This window comes from Thamnophis sirtalis, unplaced genomic scaffold (assembly GCF_051295495.1).
Source record: "Thamnophis sirtalis isolate CommonGarterSnake01/CBP01778 unplaced genomic scaffold, rThaSir2_p1.2 scaffold_4, whole genome shotgun sequence".
Taxonomy (NCBI): domain Eukaryota; kingdom Metazoa; phylum Chordata; class Lepidosauria; order Squamata; family Natricidae; genus Thamnophis; species Thamnophis sirtalis.
Window position 1 is genome coordinate 26196821 of NW_028261384.1, and position 22839 is coordinate 26219659.

The following is a 22839-nucleotide window of genomic DNA, read 5'->3' on the forward strand; positions in this document are numbered from 1 at the left end:
TTTGTGCTTTTTTATATGATTCTACTCACTCGGATCTATCTGATATAGATATAACTGCAAGTACTTTGAAAAATTGTTAACAGTACAAACTAGTTTGTGTCCATGCAGGAATATGTTCAGTGATTCTTTCATGTATATGACAGGGTTGGAGCCTGACAATCTAAATCTGGAGAAACCACATCTATTGAATTCAGTGATCCAGGCGACTATACATCATATCGCAGCCTAAATTTCAATAAAACCTATGGAATGTACATGCTTAATTCCTCAAATTTAATTAATCGTATGTGGTCACTAAGATGTGACAACAACTTGATGCAAATAATTAATCATCAATCACCATGGCTAGAATGTATCTGGAGTCACAAATAAGGCCAGTATTATCTTTTTATATATACAGTAAAATGTTCAACTACAACTTCACATTTTTTAAAAGCTATCATTTACTAACATAAGTTCTCCTAATGTTGATGGTTTTCCATTAATTCTATAAACAATTTAACTTGCTATAATTAATAATATTTTGATGTTGTCTTACATTTGTTCCAGCTGCCATGGGATTTCCAAGATCACAAATCACTGTTCTAGTTTCATTTTCCATCTTATAATCACAGCTCAGCACACGTAGTGCCTGTAACCAAAGAACACCAACATGGAGGTGAAAATTCAATCCAGAATGTGTTCTGTAGAAAAAATGAATGGCCTTCAGACAGCAAGATTACTGCTTATTTCAAACACCTGTACAGAACTCTAAAAATTCATTCTTGAACTATAAAGTTGCCATTCGAAAAACAACAAACTAGAGATCTGCACAAATGTTAGCAGTGCTGAAGGGTGTGTGTGTGTGTGTGTGTGTGTGTGTGTGTGTGTGTGTGTGTGTGTGTTATGTCAAAGCACCTGATATGCCCAAATGTGGGAGGGAGCCTACTGCTTTCCCTTTTGCCTTTCAGCTCTACCCTAAGAGCCTTCCAGGCAGGAAACCATTTTTGTTTTGCATTTGTGCTGATAAATAAATAAAGGGAGACTAGTATAGATCTATTGCAAGCTGTTTAGCTCTCATCAATCAGCCATACCTTTACTGGGATTTGAACCTGGATTGTTTTTACATGTTAGGCAGTTGTATTAGCCTCTAAGCCACAAGCTCTCCTCCCTTATCAGCCGAGTCAAGGAAATAAGTAAGTGCTATGTCAAAAAACCTGGTATGCCCAAATATATATAATTTGTTCTTTACTGCAAGTATTAAAGAAACAGGGAGAGATCACTGGAATTAGGTTTCACCATATCTCAGATACACTAGGTTGGAAAGTGAAATTAATAAAGCTGTTTTGCCCTAATATTCTATTAAGAGAATTGGAATTCTGGATATAATACATTTTTCTGATCTCCATAGTTTAATTTTTTGTAGTGATATTTATTTTGGAAAGCTATAGAAACAAAAGCACACTGCCATAAAACAACATAAAATTAAATACAAAAATTTTATAAAATTTAAAAGGCAAAATTGCTGTAATCTTTAAAATGATACATATATGAAGATATAAGATTGGATGAGAAATTTGTTCAGCTTTTATTTACAGTAGTGGAAACTTGTTTTAGTAACATTTTATGAACCTAGGCATGAACTTAAAATACATTAATATACATACATAATGTATATTATAGGAAAAATGCTTGCAAAAATATGTGATAAAAGAAAATACACATACAAATATTTGTATTAGGATAAAAAGGCTTAAAATGTACATTTGTTTTTATCTGAACCTAATATAGAAAATTGTTTGGAAAAGTTGGAAAAATGGCTCATGCCTATACATAAAGAGAGCAACTCTAATTTAATATATATGAATTTACAATCTTGAGGTATACCTCTAGTGCTCAATTCATTATAAATGACTCGTATCATAACATCTAGACAATCACCGAGTCGTCAGGGCCACACATGATTTGTGTTTAGCTTAAATACTGAAGAAAACCAATCCAAAATAGCTTGGTATGTTGATGACTTTTCCTTGCCTAGTAAATACAATGCTAGCTTTTTGTGTATTATCCTTGATCTTATTTGTATCTTTGTATCATCTCTCTGAATGAATATAGTGAAGCAGGAGATAGTCAGCAGGAAAAGTTGTAAGACATTAGAAATTACATAAAACATCCTTCAATGAAATAAAAACACACCTTTTCTCTTTTTTACTTTAACACAACTCACTGGAGAAATAACATTCAAAAATGTATACAAAATGCCTTTAAAATCATAATGTGCTTGGAATGACTGCTATGCTTGTTACTAAGCAAAGTATCTGTTGCAATCTGATGCCTTCCAGATGTATTTACTATCATTGCCATCATTTACAAATGTTGCAGCCAGTAGAGTAAGCTAATTATTCCAGATGTGGAGGGGACAACACTGCTAGATACTAAAAAAGGTATCTGTGTATCTGTCCTGAAATACTATGCTGAAGACTCCAGTTCTATATAACCTGAGATATGATCTAAAATTGTAGCTCATAATTAGATACCCGTATGATATCAATACTGTTACTGTTTTAAAGAAATCATGAAATAAACTGAGAAGGATCTACAGCATTGTTAAAAATAACCACCTGATAATACATGATCTAAATATTAGTTTGAACTCATGTCAAGTTACAGTTCATATTATTTTGAAAGACAAATTTGGTCTGTGAAAAGGGTGGGACAACAATTACAAACTGAATTGGCTGACAATTCTATTGTCCAGATTGGCATATCTAGAAACAATTCTAAAACCTACAATACCTTAAAAGCAAATTTGTGTTGCTGTTTTAATCATAACACATGGCTTATGTTACAGCTATGGAAAGTATGAAAGCCTTGTGAATTAACCCCAGAATAATCTGGAATTGTTTCAAGTAGAAACCACTGAAAAGCATTGGAAAAAGTGATAACTTAGAACAGTTCTAATCTTTGCATCTGGCAAAAAAGGCTTTCATGACAATGGTTAATCAGTTATCAATTTGTACTTTCCCAAAAGATCAATGCCTTGTCTTTAGAAAATAATACTTATGTGTCAATAATATTATACAAGATTAAATATTTCAAAATCAATAAATGGCCTACAAGACCAAATTTTATGCCCACCAGTTACTTATTAGATTGTTTATTTAAAGTGACTCATGCCATCTCACAGTTAAGCATTTATTTTGCCTGAGTCAGAAGATGAAACTGATTTTAAAAATACAACAAGGAATATCTGAGCTCTGGAAAGCCACAATTTTTCAAATTCTCATAGTATCAATAGGATCACCAGGAAATATTTGGAAAATGATTATTGTTTTGCAGAAAGCAAATACAACCTCTCATTCAGGGATGGGCTTCAAAAATTTTAGTAAGCGGTTCTCTCGTGGGTGCTGGGTGGGCGTGGCCTAGTTGGCCTCCCACACCACAGGGAAAGGCATTTTTGCCCTCCCCATTTTCCAGAGGATTTCCTTGAGCCTCTGGGAGGGCAAAGACGACCTCCCCAGGCTCTGGAGAACTCTGGAGGCTGGAAATGGACCCATTTCTGGCCATCCCAAATTTCTGGTAGACCCATTTTTCACCCTCCAGCTTCTAGCCTCTGCATAGGCCCTGCATCCAAAATGGGCCACATGGGGACTCCTGGGAGGGGAGGGCTAGGCGGGGCCAGCCAGGAATGGGATTTTGGGGCTTCTACGAACTGCACAGAATCTTAGCTAGAGCTTCTCCCGAACTCTCCGCACTCCCAGTAGCCCACTCCTGCGTCTCACAGTCAGCTATCAAAGTAAACAATTGGTGAGGGATTTTTTAGCTCAACCTGAAGTTACAGAAAGCTAAAGCATACTATTTTACTATACAGAGCAAAAATATCTTAAATAAGTAATAAGTAATAAATGAGTAATCTATTAAATAAATAATAAATAATGCAACCGATTACATAAAGTCAGGATTTTCTAAGAAATGGGTTTACAAACACAACGTAAACTTTTTGTAACTTTAAAAATGAACCATTTAATAGCATTATAGTAATTCCAATCCTGTTTGTGGTTAAATATATGGTTCCACCACAAAATCGCGGTCGACTAAAGCGCGCTCGATGAAACCGCGTACCTGACGTCATCACAGCGCGATGAAAAAAGCACGCTGTGAGCGGTAAAACTAAAATTAACACGTAAACCTAAACCTAACCCCCCCAAACCTAACCCTAAACCTAACCCTTAACCTAACGCTAAACCTAACGCTAACCCTTAACGTAACCCTAAACCTAACCCTAACCCTAACGCTTAACCTAACCCTAAACCTAACCCTAACCCTTAACCTAACCCTAACCCTAACCCTAAACCTAACCCTTACCTTAACGTGAATCAGCTTGCTTTAAAAGCGCTTTTTAAAGCGCCCTTTTTTCTCCGCCGTCGTTGTTGTCACGCTGCTGCTGATGTCAGCGACGCGCTTTAATCGGACACGCTTTAGTGGACCGCGGTTTTGTCGTGCCACGAAATATATACATATTTAAATATTTAAATCCTGTTTGTTGTTAAATATATTAATTATAGTTTAATTCAATTAAGTAATAATATTTTCAGAAAGTTTTTTCCAATAAAAAAAATATGTGGACACATTCTGTTTTCCTTTTTGGAGTATCATACTTTAAATTATTCAAAATAAAGTTCATGATAAAAATTTCAACTGTTTGTAGTCAGATAAAATGAAATATTATTCCTGCCCAGAGGTGAATACACGAACCATCTGTGCACCTAATGAATAGAATTTCATCTTGTTTTCAAAAGAACCACTTCTTTATACTTTTTAAGTAAAATGTATTACCTCCAAATCAGCTTTTGCTATACAAAGCTATTGAGACATTTTCATAACCCATCTTCCCATAACTGCAACCATCTGATAAGGATTTATACTGAAATAATATAACGTCGTTTGAAAATCTGAAAGGAATTTTAGGAATATGTGAACCTTCAGTTCACTTCAAAAATAAAATTCCGAAGTGATTCATCTGAATCATCTTGTCAAATCCAGTCTTTGAACTGAACTTCCAAAATAATTTTATACACTAAAACAGGTGTATTTGAATTAATGAGGAGATCTGATACATACAGTATTTTTATTCAACTGAACTAAATTTTCAGACTGGACTGATGATTGGAATCAATCTTGCAAATCAAATTGAAAAATCTGAATCAAACTAATTATTAAAATTAAGTTCTAGCATATACTGAATGAATTGATATACGTCAGTTTATTTATTTATTATTTACATGGACTTTATTATTTATAGAGCATTTATATGCATTATAGCAGTGTTTCTCAATCTTGGAGACTTTAAGTCCTGTGGACTTCAACTCCCAGAATTCCCCAGCCAGCATAGATGGCTGGGGAATTCTAGGAATTGAAGTCCACAGGACTTAAAGTCACCAAGGTTGAGAAACACTGCACTATAGAGTTATTAGGTTTCTCCCTACCCACCCCATTCCCAAATGTTATAATTTTGTGTAGATTTTGGTTATAAAGCCTCCAGTGGAGACGAAGAAGTCTGCTGGCCATTACCTTGTTGTTCCGCTCAACACCTGTGTAATCTGCTTCTGGAGGTATTGTTATATGCAGCTCGGCTTCATAGGCACCTTCTCCTTCATTTCTTGAATTGATTGTAAGCATGAGATAGTTTTCTTCCCCAATTACAAGCTGATCCCTATCACTATAAAAAAATGTTACAATCCAATCCATTATTGTGAGAACAAGATATATGTTATTAGGCTAGAACTGCAATCAATATGTTTCTGTAAGCATTCCTGTGACAAACTCTGAGTGAAAGTAAATACTGTATAAACAGCTTTGCCCTAATGAAGCAAAATGTTTGCTCTTTTGCTTAAATAAACAAAGTTTCAAGAAGCAAAAATATACAGAAGGGATTTGGATTTTATAACTGCAAGAAACCTTTGATGCTGTACATTTGACAAATTGGAAAAAGTAAACTAAAGAGTAAAGTTAGCTCTCAACATGCAACATTCAAAATTGATTTCTAATTGCATGCATGCCTTTTCTAACTACTCTACTATTGTATACTTTCCCTGTACACATTTTTAATGAACACCTTTATTCCATTAAGTACAATACATATGTTTACTTGTTCCAACTTACGGCATAACGGAAAGTTTCAAGTCAGGAATGCACACGTTGTCTTCTCCACAATCCACAAGAATGTATGCCTAAATTGTCCAAAACATGCATTGCTCATGTTAGGGCCCTTTGGCAGGAATTCCAGCCATTTCCTTTCTTACTTTTTGTTTCTTTTGATAGCCGTTATAAATATCTTCCCCCAAAGATTTTGATCCTTCCAAACCCTGATCTTAATACAACAAGCCACACTCAGTTACTTATGTATGTAAAGCCAGGTTGTGTTCTGAAAACTCGTTATATATGCATATTTTTCCATTCCGAATCAAGGCTCTCACATCTTGTTATTGTTAGCTATGACTACAAGAATGAAAACTGTTTAAAAAGTCAGTTGGAGGAAAGTAACAAATTTAAGGTTAGTGTGGTTCAATTAACTCACTACAATGAACTAATTTGGCTCAAGTTGCTAAGGGAATGCTGAAACTGCTAAATAGACCATCTTATAGAATAAACTTCATAATGTGGTGGAATTTGCATGCAAAGGCACATACCTGTTTCTCTATTCTGTTTTCTTGGTAATAATTCAATATTGGATTCACAGCTAATACATCAGAAAATGTGGATTCATCCAGTTTATAGTTCAAGCTAATATTGATTGGAGACAATTTATCTCTAAATTCAGTTTCATCCTATAGGAATTAAATTATAGAAATCTAAATTTTGACCTATATCATCATTCTTCATGAATGCACAAAATAAATATCTGATCTTTGTTTCAATAATAACAGAATTAATATTCCAGTCCTATGATTATTTAGATGTTATGATGACTACTTCCAATGGAATGCACTTTTCATCACAAATATGCATAGGCTCACAGGCTAAGACATTTAAAAAGACAAAGAACAAGTTATTAATTTCTATTAAAACCTTTGCCTCCAGGTACAGTAGAAATGGCTAGCTAAATTTATTTAAAAATTATACAATGGTAAAAATATTGGACAGGATAAATCCAAATTCAAATCTACATTGTATTATGAAACTCATTAGGTAGCTTCAGTTCAACCATTATCTCTCAGAGTAACCTATGGGATTCTGTAGAAAAAATGTGTGTAATATCCCCTCAGCTCCAGGAGGGAAGAAGGAAGGAAAGACGGACGGAAGGAAGGAAAGAAGGAAGGAAGGAAGGAAGGAAGGAAGGAAGGAAGGAAGGAAGGAAGGAAGGAAGGAAGGAAGGAAGGAAGGAAAATTCCTGTATGGTCTTTCAGATAGTTCTGGATTAATCAAGTAGATTTTAGAACAAAATGAAACTTTCAACTACTCTGTTAAATATACAAGCATAAAATGCACTTCGGCTCTGAAGGTTCCACCAATCTAAAGGGCCCAAATGATTCTGCATTTTCTTTAACAAATATATTTATTTCTGTGCCCTTCAGCTTCCACATAAGCAATACCACAGGAACAGCTACTGAAATTGAATATATCTGATATTCTCGGAACATTTGTAAACACTATTTATACATTTAGGCAATATATATGTGAGTGTTAATACTATATCTGCATATATTTGATCTGAACTGGCACTAATATAGTTTATCTCATAACATGTGATGTTGAATACACTCCACATTTACTATTTAATAGTTCTAATTCATGTGTGTCAAACTTGATTGTGTCACATGATGTATCATGTTATATTGTGACTTTTTTGCCTTTGCAGAGGTGGGGTGGGGCTGGCCTGAACGTGATACATCCAGCCCGCAGGCCTCTAGTTTGACATCCCTGTTCTAATGTATCATAATGGCAAGCTACTAACTTTAGAGGAAACAATTTTGCAACAATTTTCTGTGATATTTTGTTATGTGACTGCCTTGTCACAGAAAATTCTGGGGATGTATACTAGAGTCTAAACTGATATTAAATAGAGTTGTATTACATTTTATCACTGCCAACTGTGAGTTGGTTATACATGTTCATGTGGTTTGCATTGCAAAAAATGTGATTGGCAATAGTGATAAGACAATATTTCATATACTTCAAATACTGCATTGTAATTTGAACAATCAACAAGGAATCTTTTGAGAAAAAAATCAAAACACAAAAACAATTTCTTTGATTTTCACTAAAATATTGAACACTTATAAAGGAAAAATGCATCCTTAATTTGTGCAATCTATATAGATTAAACATTTTCTTAATGCCATATGTACATTCCAAATAAAGTAAATGGGATTAAATTTATATCTTAACATGGTTAACATGCAACTCATCTCATTATTTTTTTCCCCGTCATTTGTTGACTGTTTCAGTAAAGTTGGTTATCTTTCAACTATTATAAGTTTGAAGGAGAAAGTTTGTGGAAATTATTATTCCAAAGCCATACAATTAAAATACATCAGATTTACAAAACCAATTACATTTTAAAATTTATTTTAGTTGTCATTGTGTACTCATCCATATTCAAACTTATTTCAGAATAGCTATCCTGAAAGTATGATTTTCTTGACCAGCAAAGAACAAAACTTACTCTAAGATAAACCACAAAGTCCTTGCAAGTGGGCCAATTCTGTGCAGTTATCATGAAGGAGAAGACATGTTGTGACTGATGATAATCAAGGAAGAGAGTCCTCTTAACAGCTCCTTTGGTTTTTAGTGAATCTAACTGTAGTTCAGCTTTCAGAACTAAAGAACATTAGGAAACAAAATGTTGTAAAAGGCAAATACTGTCCTTCACATTCTGCTCTGATTTAAGAGAAAGCTGCTGTTTTTGTAGCTTCTATACATTCAGTGAATCAACTGCCTTTTTCTATAAATAGGATATCCAGGTATTTCTTATGGTAATGTAAAGAAGAAAACAAGGATTATTTTGAATTCTTCACTGCCTTTTAACCAGAAATTCAGCAAAACAAAAATGTACAATATTCCTACAATATTCTCCCAAGTTAAATGGTTCTAAATTTAACATTTTTTGACAGACTCAATGCTTTCATGGCAGAACTAATACCAGCTTTATTCCCACAAAGATAGATGTGATTGTCTCTATCGCCTTACAAGACATTATTTAAATGGCTAAATTCTATGCTGGGTTAAGTGCTGGGTTAAGTGGCAACAGCTGTCCTCATCCCACAGAGGCTCTACAGTCCTTTGACTGTAGTTCAGGCAAACTGGGAAAATAACATAATTGTTGCAATTGCCTTCATCCAGCTCTTCTCTTCAGATTGAGATATTAAGGAAATGCCAAAGTTAGAAAGTGCCACTACTCTTCCTCTCATAACCACCTATTCTCTTGTGCTTTCTAGCGGTGGCCCTACATTAAATCTTCTATAACCTAGACCAGGGGTGTCAAACTCATGGCATGTGGGCCAGATGAATCATATGCTGGCCATGCCCACCCGCAGTTTAGTGAAGGAGAAAAAAATCACGATATGTCACTTGATGATAATGTGATGCTGCGAGTTTGACACCCCTGATCTAGACCAAGATCTTTCAACATTTGTTCCATGGAACCGTGAGTTCTGTGAGAACTTGATGGGATAAAAAAAGTAAAAGTTCACTTGAACCCAGCCAATTTTCTATCACCATTGCTTTGTCTCTGAAACAGGGGTTCAAGGATTTGTTTATTTATTTGTAATTTAAAGGTTCTGCAACCTGAAAAAGCTCGAAAATCCTTAAGAAGAAGAATCTAGAGCAGTGTTTCTAAACCTCATTTTAAAGATATGTGGGCTGCAACTTGCAGCTGGCAAGCTAGAGTTGAAGTCCACACATCTTAAAGTGGCTGGGAATTCTTGTCCTTAAAGATTCCATAATTTTCTCTTCTGGGTCAAACATTTACTGTCATCTAGGTATACTCAGTGTGGAATAAAAACTAGTTACTTTCCTAGTACCTCCCTTGCTAGCCTAAGGACACAGCCAGTGGTGAAATTCAATTTTTTTTTACTACCGGTTCTGTGGGTGTGTCTTGGTGGGCATGGCAGGGGAAAGATACTGCAAAATCTCATTCCTACCCGACTCCTGCAGGAAGCATATTGCAAAATCTCCAATTCCACCCCACTCTGGGGCCAGCCAGAAGTGGTATTTGCTGGTTCTCCGAACTACTCAAAATTTTCGCTACCAGTTCTCCAGAACCTGCCTGAATTTCACCTCTGGACACAGCCCTGCTTCAATTTCAGAGCCATCAGAGTCTTCTCCTCATAGCCAAGTGAAAATATAAGGCTATAGACATAGCTGGGTCATCTTGAAAAATTCAAAATCAGCACTAGCAGGGATGTACCATTGAAGCACCAAGCCCTGTCAGTCTTTATGAGTTCTTTGCTATGTAATATATGTTGCATCCATTTCCAGCTGTACTAGAAAAAGCAGCAATCTGAAGATCACCTAATCTGAGAGAAGTTTATTTAAAATGGAATATGAACCATTTACCACTAAGTAAAAGCTGGATATTAATTCAGAAACATGTTTCGTGGGCTTAAATTTTGTCTCACTATCTTGTTTCCTATAGCACAGGGACTACAAAATATACACTTATTCATTTGTTTACTAATTTAGGGTGGCTGGCAGAATGGTTTACAAACAGAAAGCAAGCAACAAAACAAAACCAATTAATCAAAACAAATTCAAATTAAGAAGAGCTAATAATGAGGACTCTGTCTGACGATTACATATTAACCAGGCAACCCAATACTTTTGTAGTATTTTGCACGGATTGCCAGTTGGTTAAAAGATGCAATTCAATAGTCTGATCACCTTCAGAGTCTTATGCGGTTTGGAATGTGGGTCATCCCAGTCAAGCATGCTAAAAAGTGTGCTTGCTAAGATTCCCATTCTTTGTCAGGTCTTTGTCAGAAAGGATTTTAAGGCCAGCATTCTCTGCAGAGATTTCCCTTCTGTGATATGCTTTCATCAAATTTTAGACGTACATTACCTTTTAATACATGGCAAACTATTAAATACATTTTTCCATTGCATATTTGAAGACTGCTGTAGAAATAGACAAAATCCCTCAGTATGGAATGAATTTTCTTATTGATGAATGCTACATGATGGTATAATTATAATATTCTATCGTAATTGTTTATTTTGTTTATGGTTTGATGTATTTAGTAGTTTTCTTTTATTGTTGCATTATTCTGTATTTATTCATCTAGAACTTGTATGACCTTTAGTTATTGGAGAGTTATAGAATTTGAAGTTCTGGAGGACTCTAGGCTGAGAATGGTTGATTAAAGCTTTTATCACTAACACCATAAAGCATGCTTGTTATTTGCATTCCTGGCATTAGGACCTAGCTTTAAGAATGTTAAAATCTGGCTGTAAGAATGTTAAATTGTGCAGACCATAAAGATATCTTTAATTTTTAAAATATTCCTTAATGTTCTCATGAACATTTTCAAACTCGCCCCAAATCCCACAACCTTAAATGTTAACATGCAATATAAAAAAAGGACTTACTTATATTATCTGAAAAACCTGGACTTTGAAAACTTGCACAAACTGCTACAGTAAAACTGTAAAGAAAAGAGGATAACACTCTTATGGAAGTTCTTGTAGACATTAAAAAAACTTATTAACACATCTGTTTTCTTTTGTCTTCTCCTTTACAAAACCTGCCATATAAAAACATACTGCTCAACTAGCGTTTTGATTATTCATCCATCCATCTTCCATCTCTACTGCTTAACTAAAAAATTCTGATTTTTTTCTAAATTATCTTCTTAGACAACATTACTAAATAATAATGCTTTAAAAAAACAAGGATCTCAAGCTCCTATATACCTAGACCTATGCCCAATCATCTAACAAAATCAATATAAAAATTTCAAAAATTTAGATATGATTTACACATTTTTTGTTCAAATAACATTTATAGATGCACAAACCCCTAATGGATGGATTTAAAGAAATCTATTTTACATATCCTAATTGGTTCCACCACAAAAGCGCGTAGGACAAAATCGCGCTCGACAAAAGCGCGCTGTGACGTCATCACAGCGCGACGAAAAAGATCGAAAAAATGTAAAAATAAAGCTAAAACCTTCCCCTAACCCCCCCAAACCTAACCCTAAACCTAACCCTAACCCTAACTCTTAACCTAACCCTAAACCTAACCCTAAACCTAACCGTTAAAGTAACGAAAAACGTAACGCTAACCCTTATCCTAACCCTAACGCTAACGCTAACGCTCTAAAGCTAACCCTAACCCTTACCCTTACCCTAACCCTAACCCTAACCCTAACCCTTACCTTTATGTGAATCGGCTTGCTTTAATTTAATTTTTATTAATTTTTATTTGAATTTTTCGATCTTTTTCGTCGCGCTGTGATGACGTCAAAGGCGCGATTTTGTCGATCGCGCTTTTGTCGTCCGCGCTTTTGACGGGTCACGATCCTAATTAAATGGCAGCTCATCCTTTTTAGAGATGTTATCCCTTATTATTAAATCAATTGTGGGTTTTTTTGCTTATTATGATTGGTTTGCTGTTTAATTAATCTGTTGTAAATTTGGTCTTAGCTTCCAGGGATAATCACACTGTGGCATTAAATATTTTATATATCTCATTTATCTGACTATTGCCTAGTCATTTTTACAGATTAAATCATAATCACATAAATCAAAGAGCCTTTTAGTTATTTGACTTTCTCATGTATATAAATATTATATAAATTGTATAACTATAATATAATTTTTAATCAGTCTATTTTCATAAATAACCACATATAGATGGTTAAATCATTATAGACCCATCACCACCACCGCAGATATATGCATACACGAGCTTTTGTGCCACAGAGCTACAATTTACTGCTAATCAATGTCGCTGGTAATTTTATTTATATATCACATTTAGAAACTGTCCTTCTCCCTCATAGAGAAACTGTTAACAGCATGTATTCTTCTTGGGGATAATGGTTTAATTCACACCATCTAATTAGATATTCATACATAGCTAAACACAAAGTAAATTCAAGTTAAAGTCAGTTTCTGAGTGTAGTAAATAAGGCTTATTATCACTGACTCTAAAAATATTTAGGAAGTGTTATTTTATATTTTCCCAAGGATTATCAAATTCTTCTGGTTCTTCTGAGAAATGAATAAGATAATATTTCTTAAATGATGGATTAAAAAAAGGGGTGAAAACAAGAAACTTGCATGTGTCATGCCAATTGCATGTGACTATTATACCTAAGTATGTAGATTAGTCGGATCTGCTCTGAAAGGCTAAAATATTTAAGGAGCTGATTATCACTTATAAAGCCCTGATTGGCACAGAGATTGTCTCTCCCTGAGAGTATCTGTTCCACTAGATCTGATAGGGTATAGGTGTTCCAGGTTCTTATGTTAAATATGTAACATTTAGTGGGACCGAGAAAGCAGGTCCTTTTGGCAACCATTCTGCTTTGGAAACACCATTCCTCTTGAGATCCAACAGGCCCTGTTTTCCTGTGTTTCTAAAAAGCTTTAAGGCCTTGGTTTTTCTTACAAGTATTGGAACACTGTGAGGTTGGGACCCAATAATGTTCCTTGTGCATATGTGGGGACATATGTGGAGATATTGTTGTTTGTAAGCTGCATAGGATAGAGGCTATATAAAACAACAAAGAATTTAACCTTGGGTCAAATAATGAATGAATCAATCCATCCATCCAATGACTTACAATAAAGACACCAAATAAGGCCGGTATAGGACTGATATAGGACTATGCCATAGGTGGTATTCAGCTGGTTTCTCTGGTTCGTATGAACTGGTAATGGCAGCTGCGGAAGGCTCCACCCATCCTCCCTGACGTAATGTGCGAGCAGTGTGCATGCACAGAAGATGGTGCGTAAGTGCAGATGCGGTGCGTGCGAGTGAAGAGAGAGGGAGAGAAAACACACTCACATCTGTGAACCAGTAGGGAAGATAAGTGAATCCCACTATACCACTCCTATAGTAGTTTAATTCTAATTTAATAATTTAGGACAACTGTTTTGTGTCTCTATGGACATCAGCACAAAACAGTAGTCGTATTTATCTTAAGTCTCATTACTTATTGAAATCGTCTTATTGAGATGATAGCATGGCAATATAAACTTCTTGAACATGTAACATGTACATGCAATTACGATTCATTTTATCTATATGTTTTTTTGGATAAAGCATGTACAACTTAGCATCAAAATGCTGCTTCTTTTGATTGATGCCACATTTTGCTGATTTACAGCTATTCCTGTAGAAATCTTGAAGATGGGAAGCACAATAGGGCAGAGAAATTGCCCCAATTGTGCAATTTTATCTTATCAAATGCTAGCCAGACTAAGACTATAGAGAGGGGACATGGTGGTGCGCACACTTAGTGACATTGGAATAGCCAGGTAGAAATGATCTGCACTCTAAAGGTTTGAGTCAGGTTCCCTGAGATGGATTGAGCTCCCATCGCTTGATTCCTGGCTCTTGTCCACCCACTAGTTTGAAAGCATGCAATAGTGCAAGTAAACAAATGGGCGCCACTTCGGTGGGAAAAAAACTTAGCTGTGTTCATTTGTTTGAGGGTGGAAGTCAACGCTGGATGCGAGGCATCATGACACAAGGCAAGACATGACTGGTAGAGAAGCGAGGAACAGCCAGCAACCCAAGCACCACCAGTTATTTGGTATAAATCTAGTTCACCTCCCACAGCGCATCAAGGATGGATATGCAAGTGCCAGACAGAATGAACCTAGGGCATGTAGGATGGGTAGATCTTTCTGACATTGTATAGCATGTGCTAAATAAATAAATAAATGCTATAGAGACTAAGGCATTACTAACTTAATTTGAATTCAACTTTCTGTTTACTACATATTTTATCCAAACTTTAAATATTTTTTTATAGTTTCTCTATAGAAAACAAAATCCATACATTTAATAACAATTCTCCATCTGATTCAAAACAATATTTTATTTATACTAGATACTATTTTTACATAATAATTCAAATCTTTAGATCTCTTGACCTTTTTAATGGTTCATATGATTTTTCATTCATTTTATCTTGAAATGTCAATCAAAAGACATTTTGCACAAGTTGCACAGCTGGCTAAGAGATACAGAAACTTATCCCATGGTGTAAAGGAAATATTTGTCTCTTGGAGTTTCCCTAATAATTGTTTGCATATGTATAACATGAGGTTTTAACAACTACAGAGAAAAATTACAGAATGAAAAACTAGCAGCTGTTCTTCAATCATTTGGGAAGACTGCATTAATTTTTTTTATAGTAAGAGTTAAATCTCCAGGGCACTGTATTTTATAATGTAATAGTGCACTACCACCATGAATCAACAATTGTATTCATGTAACATATCCACTGATACATCTATCAGAAAAATCACATTTAAACCATCTTTTTCTCGTAAAATCCAATTCAAAAATGCTAGGAGAATCAGAATGTAATTGAGTTCTTCCCACTTAGGTAGGACAAAAAGAATTCTGATATGATTAAATTAATTGAGCAGTAGCTAGCTGTAGTTTCTCACGAATTAAATTCTTTGTAAATTAAAAAAGAAACCAGCATGTCATAAAAATATATTTGAAACCATATAGCTATTTGTGTGGAACTATTTGGGTTTTATAAAACAAAAATTTATAATGATGTTCAAAAAAAATAAATCTGTAATTAATATCAATTTTAACTTGCCTATTATTTTAGCTTCCTTAAGTATAAATTAAGCATCGGTATATTTTTGTCATCTCCAATTCCTTGGCCTTAAAGTGTGTTGGATTTCAATTCGCATAAGGCTACATTGATTATGCAGCACAAATCTAGAGGACACTGGGCTGGGAAGCTTGTAACAGAGTTATAATGCATATATTTCTTGTTTCAAGCTAGAATTTCAGATGATTACAATGGTTAGGAAGCATATATCTATACAACACTTATGCAATCTATTTTCTTTACAGGTGTTAAGTTCCAGATAGGTAAATAAAGAAGCAAATAAACATAAATAAACTATGTTTCTCATTCTGCCCTGAAGAAGTATTTTGCAAACTGAACTAGGAAAAGATGGGGAAAAAAATAAATGGTGCCTATTTAAATCACTTAAGATTTGCAGATGATGATGATGTTCTCAGACAACAACATCAGAACAACAAAGAAACATACAAGAGCTGCATGAAGCAGGAGAACCATTTGGCTTAAAAATAAACCTGAAGAACAGCCAGGTTATGTTTAATAAATTCACTAAAGAAAGAAAAATATATATCTGGAAAAGAACTAGGCATAGTAGACCATTACATATACCTTGGCCAATGTATCTCAATGGAAGGTGATACAATAAAGAAAATTGAATGACATGTTGAATGTGGTTGATAGGCATTCGGCAAGCTGAGCCTAATTTTTAAGAACAATCTCCCTCCTATGTCTGAAGAGAAAAGTTTTTGATCAATTTGTGTTACCTGCTCTAACATAAGCCAGAGAAACATGAACATTTCTTTAAAAATGTTGCATTTTTCCAGGCAAAATATTTAAACAACAGCTTCTTATAATGATATCATAGGATTTGCACAGCTGACACCAGCTGGAGCATAGCAAAACTCAAAGAAGAAATGCAAGATCAGAACATGTGGAGAGACCTCAGATTAGCCTCTCAGATTTGCCAGGAGTTGGACTCAACTCAATGTATAACAACAACAACAACATCATCATCATCATCATCATCATCATCATCATCATCATCATCATCTTTAACATCATCATCATGCTTTGCATAAGATTTTTTTTGAGATTCTGTTCAAGCTAACTAGGATCGTAAACTGATATAATGTGGAGATTGTGTAGCTTTGAATTAGCTTGGTCATAATGTAAGAACTCAATGAGAAAAATCATTTTGCAAGCAAACCAGGAAAGCTCGCCTGCAAAAAGTTATTTATTTTTTCCAACTTACCAGGCTACTAAGGTCATAGAACCAGGAAGCTGACAGGTTTTATTTTCTGGATTTACAATCACTGGGGAGAGCAGAAGCTGAGCATTTATCGTCACAACTGGTCTTGCTCTGAAAGGCAATCAAAAGTAAATCAAAACATATTTTAAAAAACACAAAAGAGAAGACAAAAGGCGACTTTTTCCATTTCTATGGATGTTCATGACATTTAGAAATACAGAAAATATGAATTACACATTATGTATACAATAAACATTCAAAACACCAGCAGGGACATGTATACAAAATACCCACATCAAGATGAGACAGATTTGTCTAGAGGGATGATGCACAAAATTCTACTTTAAATGTTAATGATTCACTCATGTCTGCACATATGATAGCATCTCTCTGATTTTTATTGATAGCAGTTAGCCAAATACTCTACAGAAAAAGATGCATCAGTAGGAGAAGGTGGCTGTTCTTGTTACCAAGATTTGAAACAGCAGGGATTTATTTTAACAAATAAACAAATAAAATGTATGCATCACATTCCAACAAAGTTCAAAGCCAAATTGTAAAGCTATAGTTCCCAATTGTGTGCCACAATGCCTCAGGGTGCCACAGCAAACTCAGAAGAACTCCACAGGATAACACAGTGATATCCAACATCTGTCTGAGACCACACAAACTTTGAACCTAGAGGCACCATGAAAAATTACTGAAATACTAAGGGAATTGTTAACCAATAAAATTTGGGAATTTTTGTCTCAGGGTGTTACTTTATACAATTTGAACACAATAAATTTAAAAAACAATCTTATGCATATTTACTCATATAAATCTGAGTTCAGTGATATGCTATAGATTACAAACTTGAATTCAATAAATGAAGAACCATTTTATCAAAAAGTATTTATAGAGTGGATCATTTGAGATTAATGGAATTAAGTAAATCATGAAGTCATCTGAAATCACCGTTTGATGTCACAATAAATGATGTTTTAGTGACAAAAAACTAAAATGTTGTGTTATAAAATGACTATTTTTAAACCAGTTGTCTGCAGGAATATCTGATGTTTTTATAGACAGGTTTGCAAATAAAAATTGTATAACTCAGTAGCAATCCAGGTACAGGCATCGATACCAGGTACATGGCCTTCGATACCATCGACCATGGTATCCTTCTGCGACGGTTGCGAGAGGTGGGAGTGGGAGGCACCGTTCATTGGTGGTTCTCCTCCTACCTCTCGGACAGGTCACAGTCGGTGTTGGTCGGAGGACAGAGATCGATCCCTAGGCCCCTCAATTATGGGGTGCCGCAGGGTTTGGTCCTGTCCCCCCTCCTATTTAACATCTACATGAAGCCACTGGGTGAGATCATACACCGGCACGGATTAAATACCACCAATATGCGGACGATACCCAACTTTATCTGTCCGCCCCGTGCCAACTCAGCGAAGCGGTAGAAATGATGTGCCAGTGCTTGGAGGCTGTTAGGGTCTGGATGGGAACAAACAAGCTTGCACTCAATCCTGACAAGACTGAGTGGCTATTGATGCTCCCTCCCAAGGATAGTCCAGCTATTCCATCTCTCAGTCTGGGGGGTGAAATTATACGCCCCTCAGAGAGGGTTCGCAATTTGGGAGTCCTCCTGGATCCGCAGCTGATGCTAGAACATCACCTGTCGGCTGTGACCAGGGGGGCCTTGGCCCAGGTTCGCCTGGTGCACCAATTGCGACCCTATCTGGACCGGGAGGCCCTTCGGATGGTCACTCACACCCTCGTCACCTCAAGACTGGATTACTGTAACACGCTCTACATGGGGCTGCCCCTGAAGAATGTTCGAAGATTTCAGTTAGTCCAGAACGCAGCCGCGCGAGCGATAGTGGTTGTACCTAGGTACTCCCATGTTACACCTATCCTCCACGAGCTGCACTGGGTTCCCATTGGTCTCCGGACACGCTTCAAGGTGCTAGTCGTTACTTTTAAAGCCCTACATGGTATCGGACCTGGCTACCTGAGAGACCGCCTCCTGCCAGTTACCTCCCAGAGGCCCATAAGATCGCACAGGCTAGGCCTCCTCTGGATTCCATCTGCCGGTCAATGTTGGCTGGCGACTCCCCGGGGGAGGGCCTTCTCTGTAGCTGCTCCGGTCTTATAGAACGATCTCCCCATTGAGATCCAGACCCTTACTACCCTTCCACAAAGCGACTAAGACTTGGCTGTTCCGGCAGCCCTGGGGTTTTTGATTTTGTCCAGCCCCATCCTAAGTTGTGAATGTTGTGGACCTTTTAATGTTGTTTTGTTTTTTGTATGTTTCCCCTTCCCTTCTTTACTTGTAAGCTGCCCTGAGTCTCTAGAGAGTGGGCGGCATACAAACTAAATAAATAAATAAATAAATAAATAAATAAATAAATAAATAAATAAATAAATAAATAAATAAATCGTGTTAAATCCATAAAAACCATGGATTCTGAGGCCCAATTCTGACTTGTTGAGTTAGAGAGTATGACCCAGTTGAATTTTAAAAAAAAACTCATGTTTTACATTTTTTGCTTCCTTTTTTTTGCTCATTTATCAGCTTGAAGGAGGCGGTGGTGAGGCCCCTCCTTAAGAAGCCTTCCCTGGACCCAGCTTCTTTAGCCAACTATTGTCTGGTCTCCAACGTTCGCTTTGTAGGGAAGGTTGTTGAGAATGCAGTAGCACGTCAGCTTCCCCAGTCCCTGGATGAAACTGTCTACCTGGATCCGTTTCAGGCCTGGATACAGCATGGAGACGGCATTGGTTGCGTTGGTCGATGATCTCTGGCAGGCCCAGGATAGGGGCTGTTCCTCTGTCCTGGTCCTATTAGACCTCTCAGCGGCTTTCGATACCATCAACCATGTTATCCTACTGCGACGACTCGAGGGGTTGGGAGTGGGGGGCACCCTTTTACGGTGGTTCTCCTCCTACCTGTCAGATCGGTCGCAGTTTGTGTTGACTGGAGGGCAGGGATCGACCCCGAGGCGCGTCACTTGTTGGGTACCCCAGGGGTCGGTTCTCTCACCCCACCTGTTCAACATATATATGAAACCACTGGGTGAGATCATCGGTGGTTTTGGGGTACGGTATCATCAATATGCTGATGATACCCAATTTTTCATCTCTACCCCAAACCACCCAAACAATGCCCTCAAAGTGATGTCCCAATGCCTGGAGGCTGTGCGGATCTGGATGGGGAGGAACAGGCTCAAGCTCAATCCCTCCAAGACGGAGTGGCTGCGGTTTCCGTCATTCCGATTTGTGCATCTTGTTCCATCTTTGATGATAGGGGGAGAAATTTTAGCCCCCTCAGAGAGGGCCCACAATCTGGGCATCCTGCTGGATACACCGCTTAGTTTAGAAGACTTAGTTTGTCCTCCGCGAGCTGCTCTGGCTACCTATTGGTCTCCAGACACAATTCAAGGTATTGGTTATCACCTTTAAAGCCCTACATGGCTTAGGGCCAGCATACCTGCGAGACCGCCTACTGCCACACTCCTCCCAATGGCCGGTAAGATCCCACAGGGTGGGCCTCCTTTAGATGCCGTCAGCCAGACAATGTCGGCTGGTGGTTCCTTGGAGGAGAGTCTTCTCTGTGGCTCTTCGACCCTTTGGAACAAACTACCCCCAGAAATCCGAACCTTACCCACTCTCATGGCCTTCAGAAAAGCTGTCAAGACCTGGCTATTCCGGCAGGCCTGGGGCAGCCCCAACCGAAACGAATGTATCTGTGTTGTTTTTAACCTGCCTTTTTTTATTCTTATTCTCTTTTATTATTTTTCTTTCCCTCGCTGTAAGCTGCCCGGAGTCCTCCGGGATTGGGCGGCCTATAAATAAAATTAAACTCAAACTCAAATTGACGGCCGTGACCAGGGGGCTTTTTACCAGGTTTGCCTGGTACATCAGTTGCGCCCCTTTCTGGATCGGGATGCTCTGTGCCATCATCCTTTCCCATCCTTTATCTACATGGGGCTGCCCTTGAAGAGCACCTGGAAGCTTCAACTGGTCCAGAATGCAGCTGCGTGGGTTGTCATGAGGGCACCCATGTACTCCCATGTTACACCCCTTTTAGGCGGTCTGCACTGGTTACCGGTTGTCTTCCGGGTGCGATTCAAGGTACTAATTATGACCTTTAAAGTGCTCCATGGCTTAGGCCCAGGTACCTGCGAGACCACCTATGCCACCGGTAGCCTCCCATTGTCCAGTGCGATCCCACAGAGTTGGCCTCCTCAGGGTGCTGTTGGCCAGACAGTGTCGACTGATGACCCCCAGGGGGAGAACATTCTCTGTAGGAGCACCTTCCCTCTGGAATGAGCTGCCCCCGGAGCTTTGTATAATCCCCGACCTCCAGTCCTTCCGACGTGCCCTAAAAAGTTGGCTTTTCCAGCAAGCCAGCCTGGCCTGAACAAAACAAATCAAAGTATTGATTATTGATTATTGTTAATTTTAATTCTTTTTAAAAAATGTGTCATTGTTAATTTTAATTGGGTTTGGGGATATCCTATTTAATTTCTTTTTAAGTTTTGTAGTATGTGTTTCTTTTAATGTTGTATGCCACCCTGAGTCCTTGGGAGAAGGGCGGAATATAAATCGAATAAACCTCAACCTAAAAGAAGCAAATACATTATCACTATTTAAAAATACATCATAATTCTCTACATCTGTTGGGACTCAGAAGAAGGGCCTTCTCCATGATGGCTCCCTTCCATTGGTAGGGAGCCACTAATTTTCCTTCAGAAATTAGACTGGCTCCCACTCTCTTGCATAAGGGCCTGAAGACGTGATTTTGTTAGCAAGCCTGGGAAACCAAGAATGGGATGTAGCCCATAAAACAGCTGATTTGCTGTGATGTCAAAAGGGAGATTATTATTTTTTTATTTTATTATTTTTTCTACATTGTATTTTTATTGTCCGTAAGCAGTCTAGATTTCCGGGATAGAGTATGCAGTTGTATACTTTTTCATTCATTCATTCATTCATTCATTCATTCATTCATTCATTCATTCATTCATTCATTCATTCATTCATTCATTCATGAATAAATAAATAAATAAATAAATAATAAACTAATAAATAAATAAACTAATAAATAAATAAAATCTTAACATAAACTCAAATTGTCATGAACACCCCATGAAGATTAATTACCCCAAGAGCTTCTCATATGTTGATACAAAAGATTCTAAAAATTAATACAAAATGAAGAAAATGAAGAATATTATGGCGTGCCTTCAAGCGCAAATTAATTAAAATTGAACGTACAACAGAGTTATTTTATACGGCCATTTAGTCTGTGGTGATAATTATGTGGAAACCATTACCTTCCTACTGCCATCAGAATGGCTTTTGCATGAGCAGTGAAGGAACTGGCTCTGTGGAGGAGATTCCAGAACTCCTATTGCAAAGTGAAAGAATGGAAAGTCCAGACAGATATGTGCCTGATTCTACAGAGCTCCACCCAGTTCATTGCTCTGCAGTGGGGTTCCCCATGCTGACTCATCTGCTCGCCTGATCCTATCAAGTTGTCATTTGGTTGAGGTGAGTGGCTAGAAATTGAACAAATGGACTAAGTGAGTAAATGGGTGGGTGGATGGATGGATGATCCTGCTCTCTGACGCTCTGTGTTAATAATGGTGATTGATAGCTAGACTATTGCTGTTTGCTTCTTCAACGCATTTTTATAATCATTATTCTTAGATCATGACTTCATGGTTTACAATAAAAAACCCATTAAAAAGTGAAATAAAAAGGCAATCAACAATAAAAAATGATAATGTATGATTAAAAAGGCCAGGAGAGAATCTCAGATCTTATAGACAATGG

General features: G+C 37.1%; 1 protein-coding gene across 1 annotated transcript in view; it reads right to left on the reverse strand.

The window, feature by feature from the left end:
• Positions 1–22839, reverse strand: part of ITGA8 (integrin subunit alpha 8) — a 136888-nt gene that overhangs the window by 44203 nt on the left and 69846 nt on the right. The window contains exons 15-21 of the mRNA XM_087712649.1: positions 17017–17124; positions 11566–11621; positions 8645–8799; positions 6669–6806; positions 6142–6209; positions 5551–5698; positions 539–631 (exon numbers count right to left, since the gene is read on the reverse strand). Coding sequence (XP_087568775.1) covers positions 539–631; positions 5551–5698; positions 6142–6209; positions 6669–6806; positions 8645–8799; positions 11566–11621; positions 17017–17124 — 766 coding nt within the window. The remainder of the gene's footprint in view (positions 1–538; positions 632–5550; positions 5699–6141; positions 6210–6668; positions 6807–8644; positions 8800–11565; positions 11622–17016; positions 17125–22839) is intronic.